General features: G+C 43.6%; 1 protein-coding gene across 2 annotated transcripts; it reads left to right on the forward strand.

Moving 5' to 3' along the window:
• Nucleotides 1-1,824: 1,824 nt before the first annotated feature.
• Nucleotides 1,825-10,744, forward strand: sox1a (SRY-box transcription factor 1a). Of its 2 annotated transcripts, XM_063497489.1 has the most exons (2): nucleotides 1,825-1,840; nucleotides 9,804-10,744. In XM_063497489.1, the coding sequence occupies exon 2, from the start codon at nucleotides 9,830-9,832 to the stop codon at nucleotides 10,742-10,744; it is 915 nt and encodes a 304-aa protein (XP_063353559.1). In that variant the 5' UTR covers nucleotides 1,825-1,840; nucleotides 9,804-9,829. The 2 variants fall into 2 exon arrangements, with proteins under 2 accessions (XP_063353559.1, XP_063353558.1); XM_063497488.1 differs by lacking the exon at nucleotides 1,825-1,840 and having other exon boundaries at nucleotides 9,710-10,744.
• Nucleotides 10,745-11,988: the final 1,244 nt, after the last annotated feature.

Genomic DNA, 11,988 nt, shown 5'->3' on the forward strand with positions numbered 1-11,988 from the left:
AGTATAAACAATGCAAAACAAAAAAAGGGGAAGGGCTGTTAGGGGAGTAAAGAAACATGGGACTCAGGTGAAGAGTTAAATTAAGAAACGAGGGCGATGAGGAGAGTTAAAGGGCAGGTGAAGAAGGAAGGCTTTGACTTGGGGCCTCCCGGGGACGATGACCTTATTTCAAATTCTGGGTGAGGGACTATAGTTCGGCAACTGAGGAGCCCCCCCTCTGTCTCAGACACACACACACAAACACAATCAAACACACTTTCAAGGCTGAGTTCGGAAATAGAGAGCCCCCCTGAAGTCCTGCAGCTCCTCAAAGGCCAAGCTGCTGCTGCCGTCGTTAGTAAAGCTACACAATAGGTTACACATACAATACTCCTTCAAGGTTCAACTTCACATCCTAGTGACAACAAAGACACTAAATTCTCCTCACTACTCAGTTTCCAAAAAGAAAAGAAAAGCAAAGAAAAAAGTTGTGATGCAGGATGTGTAAACAGAAAAAGAATGCTATGTTTGCAAATCATTTGAAATCCATATTTAAGTGGCAATCACGTTAAACTGAATTAGCAAAAAGTCAGTAACAAGAATGTGTATAAAAGGAAGCTTGTTTCTCAGAAGTAAAGATGAGAAGAGGTTCACTACTGTGTGAAACTGCCCATGCAAATACTTCAACAACTGAAGAAGCATAGTTCTCCATGCATGGCTGCCAAAAATTGGGGTGTTTCTTATGTACAGTATATAATATTATTAAAAGAAATCTCTGGACAAATGGTAAAAGTCAAAAAAACATTATTTAACCGCAGTAATCCTCCATCCCTTGGGCAGCACAGCATTAAAAACAGACTTGACGGTGTAGTGGAAATCATTGCGTGGATGCAGGAAGTCTCATTGTCATTGGCACAAATGGTTGCTGGATCCAGAAGCACTGCAGCCTTCTCTGGGCCCAAGCTAATAAGATGGACTGAGGCAGAGTGGAAATCTGTCCTGTGATCTGATTGGTCAAAATCCGAAAATCTTTTGGGAAATTATGGATACTGCATCCTCTTGGTTAAAGAGGAAAATATGTTGTCAGCATACAGCTCTGTAGATCAGGCTCATTTGGATATTTGTGATTTTTTGCACTGTTACTGAACAGTTTTGATGATGTATTGTCCTGCTGGGGGAGGCTGCTGCCAGCGGGGAGTATTGTACCAACCAGACAGTCTTTCTTACTTTAGCAAGTAAATACTAAACCACCTTCAGCAAGGCTGAGATTATGTCTAGATTTTGAGCACAAATCTACAAACAATCTTCAAGCTTCAAGCCTTGGAAAACAGCTAATTAGCAGTGAAAAAAAAACAAGGAAATGACACAATACATTGTCATTGATGTTTTACATCTACAAAACTGGTTACCAATGGCTCAGATGGATTAGAAGACATCATGGGATTTGTGAGTGTGAAGGAGGGAGCAGAGAGGAAGCATTCCAAGGGTTTGCTTAAGTCCTTTCCAGTGACCTACCAGCAGATAAGAAATAATAGAGATAAACTGTGTAAAAGGTGGGACTAGTCACTGTAACGTAGATCCACTGGTTTGTGCGCACCTGTTTTGAAGCCTGTAGTTGGCATTTAGGCAATTGCTCATCTGGCTTTAGTGCTTGTTTGGGTATTTTTATAAACTTGAATTTGGGCTGGAACCTGGTTGAGAATGCTGTGGACACCCATAAGGTAAAAACTCATCAGCCACACCATTATGGTTACAAAAATGAATGCCATGTTGTGTTAAAGAAGACTTGAAGTTTGGGACTTTGACCGTAAACTTGTAAACCCTGAAGCTTGTTTCACACAGTTTCACAATAACCAAAAATGTTTTGGAGGCATTCAGGTCACAGACAGTCAGTGAACTAATGCGTGGATTACAAGAACAGAAATGTCTTGCCTCTGTCTTACCAATTGTACCGATGCAAAGACTAATCCACCAATTTTCACCACCATTTACACTATCAGTGATGACCTCAAATGCCAATTAACACCAGTGTGTGCAAATAAAGTGGTCTAGTATCAGCGTTATCCTACAGAGGCTGGTCTTTGCAACTTTTGTCAGATTCTGGGTGAAGCAAGCACAGAAGAAAACCTTTACTACAGGTAGCGTGGCCTATTTTCATGATCACCAAGAAAGCTTGAAAGCAGAAAATGTGTGTCATTAGTTCAGGATAATACTGAAAACTATGTGTATCATCCTGTGTGGTGCATCATACAGATAGCACTGTATATAAATATTGAAATAAACTACAAATTAGTGTAAAGATCTTTTTTTTAAAAAAGTTACTCAGACTTTGGTTTCTCTCTTTGGATAGATGCAGTGAGCAGTGCTTGCGGCTTTCTTTTCACGTCTCTCACTTTTCATTTCTCCCAACATTGGTTTCCTGTCAACCATCTTCCTTATCTTTACCTCTGTCACTCTGTTTTGCTACAGCCAGAGCAATTTGTGCTGAAAAGTGTAAAAACATGCATCAATGGCTGAATGGACTACGGAGTACATCAGTGCTAACAAGGTCTAAGTGCCAAAGTGGTTAACTAGGAGTCTGCCTTCACCGCCGTCCTCCCTCACAGTCACGCCGGCTCGCTCTCAGTCATCTACATTCCCTGAACCAGCCTCATGTCTCCTTAATTTTCACCATTTTCAGTCTTGTCAGTCTCTATATATGGCCCAAAGTCTAGCGTGACAGATTTCACTATCATCAAAGAAAGATTTTCCATTAATGGGCCCTGACCTTGTCTGACTACTGTACTTAAAAACCTTCTCTGCTGCAAGGCACACTCTCCCTGAATCACTCCTTGACCCACACCCCCACACCCAACCACTCCACACCCCAACTTTCCATTTCACCTGTCTCCTCACCATAATCTCCCATTTTTTCCCCCCTCCTCCGTAAATTTTCTGCTCCTCTCACCTTACAAGAGCCCCCCTCTGTTGTTTGTGGAGGCTTGCCTGATAGCCATTAGTGTTACACCCTATTACATCAGTAATGACTGACTGTGAGCTCTAATTAGAGATGTGTTAGGGAGAGCTGACTTACCCCCTCCTCCTCCTCCTCCTTCTGCTTTTCCACAAAGCTGTTACTGTGACTCCATCGCCGTGGCGACACCATTAGCACAGCACCTCTAAGAGTTGCAACTCCTGACTGTTAAAACCATTATGTTCATTACAGACCAATCAGAGGGGAAGGTGTTATGGCTAATTGATAAGCTGAACAATGCATAAAATCTTGTCTCTAATTGCCCTGCGGGAAAAGGAGAAAGCACCCTGGGAGAAAGAGACAGTGAGAGAATGAAAGAGAGGAAGTGAGGAAGCGGCTGGCGTACTAATTTCAAAATCTGATATTTTTTCACTCGAATAATTTAGGCTTACAATATGTCTTCATCCAAACATGCTGTAGATTCCCCCCCTCTTTCTTGAATAATGGGATGTTTCTTCTGGGTTTGTCATCTGTGATAAGATGATTATCTGAAAGGTCTGTGGCACATTGTGAAGAGAGTCTCGCCTTCTCTGCTGGAGTAGGTAATCCTGGGTAATAGCATTATGGACACAGTGTTTTCCTAAAGCCCATGATTATCCGCTGCTGTTTGCTGTGGGATTGACATTGGCCTTCCTGGTCTCTCTCTCGCTCGCTCGCTCTTTCTCTCTCCCCTCTCTTCTCCTCTCTCTCTTTTTTTACTCACTCTTTTTCTCACTTTTCTCTCTCTTTATGTCATCCTGTCTCTGACTCACCACTCCATCAAACCCTTATATGCTCTTCTCTCACGGTTCTAACAAGAGAAGAAGATGAAAATAGAGCACATGGAGCAACAAAAGAACAAATTGCTTGTAGACAAGAGTGCCCCAGATTTGAATGACATGTTATGTTCTCTTTGTCAAAAAACAGGGGGGAAAAAAGAAAAACTACACACTTTCACTTTGGCAGTTTGGGGTTACCATCCTGCTTGAGACTCAATAAAGACATTAAGCTATTTACTGAAATACATTTTGAAATCCTACATATAAACCAGGTTAACTATTCTAAACACCGCCTCTCCACCCATGCAACAGATGATACATCACATTAAATCGCTGACTGAGGTCTTCATATTTTTAAGTGCCATATGATTGCGATTCGTGTGCTGGAGATAGACAGAATGAACTGAACTAAGACCTCTGCTTTTAGCCAATTGGCTCACTTTTTTCCCTCAACGCTTTTAGGTCTGAACTTGATCTTATCTCCCTCTCGGGCTGTCTCACCCAACCTCACCCTGCACCCCACCCCCTCTCTCACCCAGCCACTTTTACTTAGCTTGCCACTCTGTGTCAATCTCCCACTGATGTGGTTTATTTGTAGTGCTTATTTGATGCAACACATCTCGCAAAATATTCACCGGCGAATCGGTAAAACCTGACAGCGTGGAGAAGTTGTTTTAATCTGCAATGTGGCTTCTCTTTGTCCTGGGAAGAAAGTAGATTTAGAATAAAGGAAATGTTGGTTAACCACCAGTGGTTTAACGCAATAAGCCAGTGGGTTATCTCACACCTTGAGGGTTATCTTGACGTTGCATACCAGGAAGAAATCTTGGCATCTATTTATCTATGTTTAGGCATCTATGAAATGTACTTTCACTTTAAAACAAATTTAAAAGAAAAACATTTTGAGGGATAATAAAATAAGCACTGTGTGCCCTTCTAAACTGATTAGGTTACTAAACAATAATGAACGTTTGTAAGAAAGCATTCCTAGACCATTTTTATTGGCAAAGAATGAAAAAGCATGAAATTACTTTTATTAGGAGTTTTTCCACCTTGGTTCCCCCAGTAGGCAGATGGATGCCTGCAGCAAAGACACCTGCCAGCTACAAGTCAGGGAGTCTGTGAGTTCTGGCAGCCCTGGAGCAGGGATGCTGCAACAGGCATTGGAGGGAGAGAGGAGCAGCAACAGGAGGAGCAGCAGCAGAAGCACTGCTGAATCCATTAACAATGAAGGAGCTGCTCAAATGGGGTCTGGTCCTGTGTTTGCAAAACAAATGGGACATGTGAGGGTTAGGCTGGGGAAGAAATTAATCTGTGAAGCAATCAACGGTGAGTTCAGAGGAGGAGACCGAACCATGTGTGTGAAACACATGCTGCATCTCAAAACGGTAAACCTGTGTGTAGATAAGAAAGCTTTAATCAGCCCAGCTGTGTGGCTGTTGCATGTTTTTTGTATGCTATATGCGTGTGTGTGTGTGTGTGTGTGTGTGTGTGTGTGTGTGTGTGTGTGTGTGTGTGTGTGTGTGTGTGTGTGTGTGTGTGTGTGTGTAGGCTAAATCCTTCCCCACCTAGAAGCTGTCAAAACCACATGCTTACAAGCTGTGCAGGTTACATCTAATTGGATTCTGTGGACATCACAGCATGAGGCAATATTTGATGACTCCAAGATCATATTGTAGGAAACAGTGCATGTCCTGAGTAAAAACAGCCTCCAAAGTCAATACCGACCCCTCCCCACCCCTTTTCCTCCCTCCTCTCCCACCCCCCCACCTTTGCGTCCTTTTCTGTTCCAGGATCAGTAATGGGAGTCAGTATCCAGGAGGAGGCGAAGGGGGTGCGGGGGCTCCTCGCCAAGTCCTCGCCCCTCCTCTCCGAATGCGGCACAGCTGCCTTTCAGAACCCCGCCGCTCCAGCCCATTCATCCTGGAGAGCACCCCCCCCCCCTCCACACACACACACACACACACACACACACACACACACACACACACACACACACACACACTCCTCTCCCCCCACCATCACACACACAAAAAAGTGGCTATTTATTAGAATACTTGTTTTGTATTGTTCTGTGCCACACAAAAGACGCTTCATTATGTTAGAAGCAAGCCCCCTTTTTGCAGAGAGAAACAATAACTTGGAATTGTCTTTTTTAGAGTGTATAATAAATGTCATTTCTTCTTGTCTCTGCCCCTCAGTGTGTGTTGAGTGGTGGGTTTGGGCACCGGGCACGGATGGCCTTGGCACTCGAGCGGCCAGATTGTAGTGGGAGTAGCGGTCTTACATGAAGCTTTGGAGGGGTTTAGGACGGCTTTAGGAGCATGGAGGGAGAATTCTTCCCACTTTGTCTGGAGTAGAGGGAACGAGGGGGACATGCGTAAGTTTGCATATTATAATTCCTTACGCAAGAAAGTCATTTTTATATACATCTAATCTGTAGTTAAACTGTCTGTTGTGCGTAAAATCGCCTTTTTAACGCGTGGTGGAATTAATTCTCAAAATTATTATAATAATAACAGAGTGAAGCGAATTTGAACGCTTTCTGAATTCGGTGTTTCCGCTTGCTGAAATAAATGTCTTGTTGACAGCCTTTATTTCGGAGCGTCTGCGGTCTGCTGTGTTCAGTGCAGTGCAGATAATATGTGTTTCCAGCTGCAGGCTGTCGTTTTATTTTGGAACAAGTGAGCTCCACAAGGGGCTGCGCAAAGCTCACACTGTGGCTTCATGATCCTACAAGTTGCTCTCCAACCAGCTCAGTTAGATTTTTCCGAGGGAAGATGATCGGATGGGGTTATCGCCGGCGCCTACATTTGTTTCGCCATAAACAAGAATAACTGTTTGATGGTGTAAAATACGAGGGGACGCATTAGACTATCCAGTGGCACCCTGTTTTCACGCAGGACTCTATGTTTGTCTTGGTGTTTCTACTTTTCCGTAGGTTGGGTAGGGCGGGGGCGGGGGGCTGACCGTCACATCTTTAGATTTAGGATGTGTAATTTAAGGCTAAGGAGCAGATGCTTTGTCTCTTAAACTCATTTAAATAATTAGCTCCCCGTTTTGTGTCCGGGGTGTTCAGGACTCCTTTTACTTCCTTAAAACTAATGCCACTCAGTTCCACGAGCGCCGGCTCTTGTGCACTGCTCGGGCACAGCCACAGCCGTGTAAAAACGCTGTCCCCGCTCAGGTTAACTGCATCAAGGGGTAAAAAAAAAAAAAAAAAAAAAAAAAAAGAAGAAGATGAAAGGGAGGAAGCCAGATATAATCGGTGAAGAGTTTTTTTTCTCTCTTTTTTGTTTTTGTTTTTTTAAATTAGGGGGTTCCTTTGCGTGGGACGGATGCCTGGACGGAGGGTAAAATAAAATTTAGAAAAAAGAAAAAGAAAAAAAAAGCGTAATAGCACCCGCTGGCCGCTGCGCTCGAGGAGTCGGCACGCAAGCTGGGTGTATTTATTTAAGATCGTTCACTTCTTTATATATATATTTTATTTTCTTGTGGCCATGGAGGGTGGGAGGGTTGGATAACCGCTTTGACCCTTGGCCCCAGTCGTGCACCATCATCACAGTGCGCACACAACCCGTCACAAAGGCCGTGCACAAAAGGAGCGAGGAGGTTTGAAAGGAGGTTTGTTAAAAGAGGAGTGACTGACGGGGAATGACAGAGAAAGTAAACAGGGGCCACCAGGGTCCCAATGTCACTGTAAAGGCTAATCCTGTGCGTACAAGCCTAAAGACACTCAGCACTGAGAACAAATAACGACAATAATAGTATGATTCTAACAAGAGTGACAGTAATAGTAGAAGTCATATTTTATCTTACTATTGGCTATTTAAGAAAGCTAACGATAATAATTCTAATCTTTTTATCAGGATGTCGACTTTTTTTTAAAATAACTGCTCGAGATGCATTGATGCATTGCAGCACTGGTGTGAATTAAAGCAGAGTCGTGTCAGGGCAGGGTCCAGGCAGGTTTAAGAAAACTGAAAAGCATGAAATGTATTTAATACATTTATTAATAGGCCAATTTAATATTAGCGATGTTATATGGGTGCTTACACTATTTAGTTAAAAAATATGTTTAAATTAAAAGAAAAAAGAAGGTTAAATGTTTTTATGAATTAGACTTTTAATATTGAGCAGATACTGACAATTCGCTGTATCTTTATAATAAGACAAGAATTTGTTTCTTATTTTCTTTTTCTATTTATGCGTGCGTGTGTGTGATCGCTTCACTCGCACTCACCTCCCCAAAGCTCTCCGGGTGTCATCATTACATTGCCATCTCCCTCGGGCCTTAAGCCACGTTTGCCTGGACCGCTGTAACCGTTTATTGACCACCGTGACATCAAGTTAACCCTATCACCAAAGACGCCCGGATCCGTCCGAGTGATCTCGCTCCCTCTGGTCCTAAACAGAGAACCATATCAGGCTAAGCTCCAATTAAAATAAAAACAGCAAAAGAACGATAGAATGATTAAATCGTTAGTCTCGCCGCGGGAAGTGGTATTTCGTTTTCCCTTTCAATTAGAGGTTGATTGGGCTTTTCAGGGGAGGTCAGCTGTGAAATCTGGATTATATATGCGCGGACTCGAAGACACAGACCGCTTTCCCCTCTCGTGTATTTTCTTTTTTTTTAACAAACGGAATACCTGACTGGATGTTAAATAAGAGGCGTTAAATGTAACAGACACACAACATATCCACTAAAAAATGACAGTTTACGTGTAGTATTTCTTTTCATCTATAGCTGCACGCGGGCGCGTGGCCAGGACTCATTCACCATCACCAGCAGACGGCGATAATGGCTCTTTGCCCCGGCAATTTCACGTCATTATACGACTATCCATCCTCTTGGGCTTCGTCTCTCAGACCAACAGTTTTTTTTTTTAACCAAATCTCTTTCAAATAGTTTTCAGCTTTGAATGCGCTTAATTTCTCTATCTGACACCTGCTATTACTTCAAACCTTAATTACATACCTGGAAGGAGGAGGGGTGGGGGTGAGGGGGCACAGGAGAGGGAGAGAGAGACATGGTTTAAAATTTGATATCTGAGGCGCTTGCTCAGCATCAAGTCGCCTGAGACTAGTTTGGGGGCAGAGTGTACTGCAAATCCTGTGCATAAAAATAGTGAGGCCCAGGCTTCTAGTGCGCGTTGCGAATGTGAGGATAACTTGTTAAATAGGAGAGGAAGTGTCTTTTCAATGTCAAATCTGGGAAGAAAGTTCAAGGTAAAAAGGAATTTCACCCACACTTTTATGCTTCCTAATTTATAAGCTGTCTGATTTCTTCCTTCTTCTTTTTTTTTTTTAAATTCAGCAGCCATAGTCTACCTATTTTTTTTTAATATAAATAAATTGAGATGTTTGACTCATCCTAATCACAGACTGCGCCCACTGTTTGGCCGCTACATCAGTGCTAACAAATCTTCGTTATTTTTGTGGATGAAGGCTCCGAGAGCGTGTTTGGAAATTTCAAATGCCTCGTGCTATTTGTGGGATTGACCCTCCTTTCTCCCTCCTCATTCTCCTCCTCCTCCTCCTCCTCCTCCGGTGTGTTCTTCCTCTATGGTCCTCTAGTCACCTGACCAAACGCCATGCAAATCATTCCGCTGCTAGAGCCTCATTGGCCGCTTGTGGTTCATTTAACCGCTGTCAGTGCTCATCATATGGCCGCCGCTTTAACCAACTTCTCAACTCCGACAGGAAAAGTGGCTCAAATGCGCATTCTATCACAGTGGATGTGAACCAGCCCAGGCGAAAACAGGGCGAACTGCTGGTTGGAGAACATTTTATATGCCTTTTCGGATTAATTTTCATCACGTGTTTATTTCAATTTGGGGTAGAATATTAATTTTGTAGCCCAGTCATCTCGAGCGCACCCGTACCTGTGTGCGCCTGACCTGTTGTGAAAGTGACTTTTTTTTTTCTCTGTTGGTGGCGAAGTTTAAAAACCAGGTGAATGTATAGCATGATGATGGAAACTGACCTTCATTCCCCCGGCCCCCAAACGAACACGACGACGGGGCAAACGGGGCCGAATAGCGGGTCGAAAGCGAATCAGGAGCGTGTGAAGAGACCTATGAACGCGTTCATGGTGTGGTCCCGTGGGCAGCGGAGAAAGATGGCGCAGGAGAACCCCAAAATGCACAACTCTGAAATCAGCAAGCGGCTGGGCGCCGAGTGGAAGCTGATGTCCGAGGCTGAAAAGCGTCCATTCATCGACGAGGCTAAACGGTTGCGAGCCATGCACATGAAGGAGCATCCGGATTACAAGTACCGACCAAGACGGAAGACCAAGACATTGCTGAAAAAGGACAAATATTCCCTTGCTGGTGGACTTCTTTCTGGGCCGAGCGGTGGCGGTGGAGTTGGTTTAGGGGTTGGCATGAGTTCATCCGGGGTCGGGCAGAGGTTGGAGAGCCCCGGGGGTCACGGAGGTTCCGCCAGCTCCGGCTACGCGCACATGAACGGCTGGGCGAACGGTGCGTACTCGGGGCAGGTGGCTGCTGCCGCGGCGGCCGCAGCGATGATGCAGGAGGCTCAGCTAGCCTACAGCCAGCACCCGGGAAGCGGAGCGCACCACCACCACCACTCACACCACCATCATTCACACAACCCCCAGCCCATGCACCGCTATGACATGACAGCCCTGCAGTACAGCCCCATCTCGAACTCTCAGAGCTACATGAACGCTTCCCCATCCGGCTACGGCGGGATCACCTACACGCAGCACCAGAGCTCCGGCGTCTCTTCCTCAGCTGCCATGGGGACATTAGGGTCGCTGGTGAAGTCGGAGCCGAGTGTAAGCCCTCCCGTCAGCAGCACACACTCACGGGGTCCTTGCCCCGGAGACTTGAGAGAGATGATAAGCATGTATTTACCTACCGGAGAGCCGGGGGACCCCTCAATGCAAACTAGACTCCATGCCTTGCCGCAGCATTACCAGAGCGCCACGGCTGGAGTGAACGGGACCGTCCCGCTAACACACATTTAGAACTCATAGAATAATTGAAAACTGCAAACGAACCATAACCAAATATTTACCTCTTTTCTAAAATAACCCCGGTCCTGAGAACTACCTGCATTTTGTACAGAATGTTTATGATATTGTAAATGAAGGGTAAATAGCATATTCATCTCGGCTTTTTTTGGAATAGCCACCAGTGGAATTATATAACAAATATGATGCTGAGATATTGGTTATTGTGCTATCATTTATTTATTTTTTTTTGTCCTTTATTTCACAGTCTTAGTTGAGGGTTACGCCAGGTTTTCACATTGGGGAGATTTGCTTCAATTGTCTCATCCTTTTTGGGGGTCGGGGGGAGGGGGTGGGGAGGGGGGAGTTTATTGTAAGTTATTTGAAAATGAGATAAGTGTCATAATCATAAGAAAGTGCTTTAAAAGATATGGGAAAATCAGCTTCTTTAAACATTTGTGTTCATTTGCAGAAGCCTGTGTCATAATTCTTGGAAATCATCTCTTTTTATTGTAACACTCTAATTCTTGTAAATTGTGAATAATTTTAATATTTCAAAGGATGACGGGCAACCGCTGTTGTAATTTAAGTGCTTTTCCGCGAGCGAAAGGCTCTGATATTGCAATGAAGAATAATTGAATAAATTTCACAAGATGTTGCTTTGATTCTTAAGAGAACGTCTTAGATTGATTATTTTTCACAGTGGTCTTACAGAAGTGTTTTGTTTTGTTTTAGGTAACAAGAATATCGTCAGAAGTCTTCACGAAAAACAAAAAAAATCTTCTCTTTAAATTTTGACGCTGGTGGACAGATCCCTCGAGCTTTTAAATGGTCCAATTGTTTGTGCGTAATTACGCGTAAAAGCTACAGCCTTTAGGGCTGTGAGGGAACCATTTCACTAACAGGATGCTGTTTTAGAAGCTGAAGTTTCATGTTGTTAATTAGAAACGTGTCCATAAATTGTTTTAAAAAAGTTTGCTTTTCTCTATTTCAGTAGCACGCAGGCTCCAATAATATGAAAACATTTTTTAAATATTCAATGCAGGCCCAGATTGTGGCCCGCGTTCTCCTTTAATATAAATATAAAAGGACAAGCTTGATTTTGAATATTTTGAAAAGTTATGATGACATAACGCACAAGAAGAACATTTAGCATGACAGCCACCTGTTAGTGTTATGAACGAAGCCTTCTCGTTTATGAATAGAAATTAGATTTTTGTAATAAGCACATGTCATTTTCCCCTTTTAAAACCTTATGA

The sequence above is a fragment of the Pelmatolapia mariae genome, linkage group LG16_19 (assembly GCF_036321145.2).
Source record: "Pelmatolapia mariae isolate MD_Pm_ZW linkage group LG16_19, Pm_UMD_F_2, whole genome shotgun sequence".
Taxonomy (NCBI): Eukaryota; Metazoa; Chordata; class Actinopteri; order Cichliformes; family Cichlidae; genus Pelmatolapia; species Pelmatolapia mariae.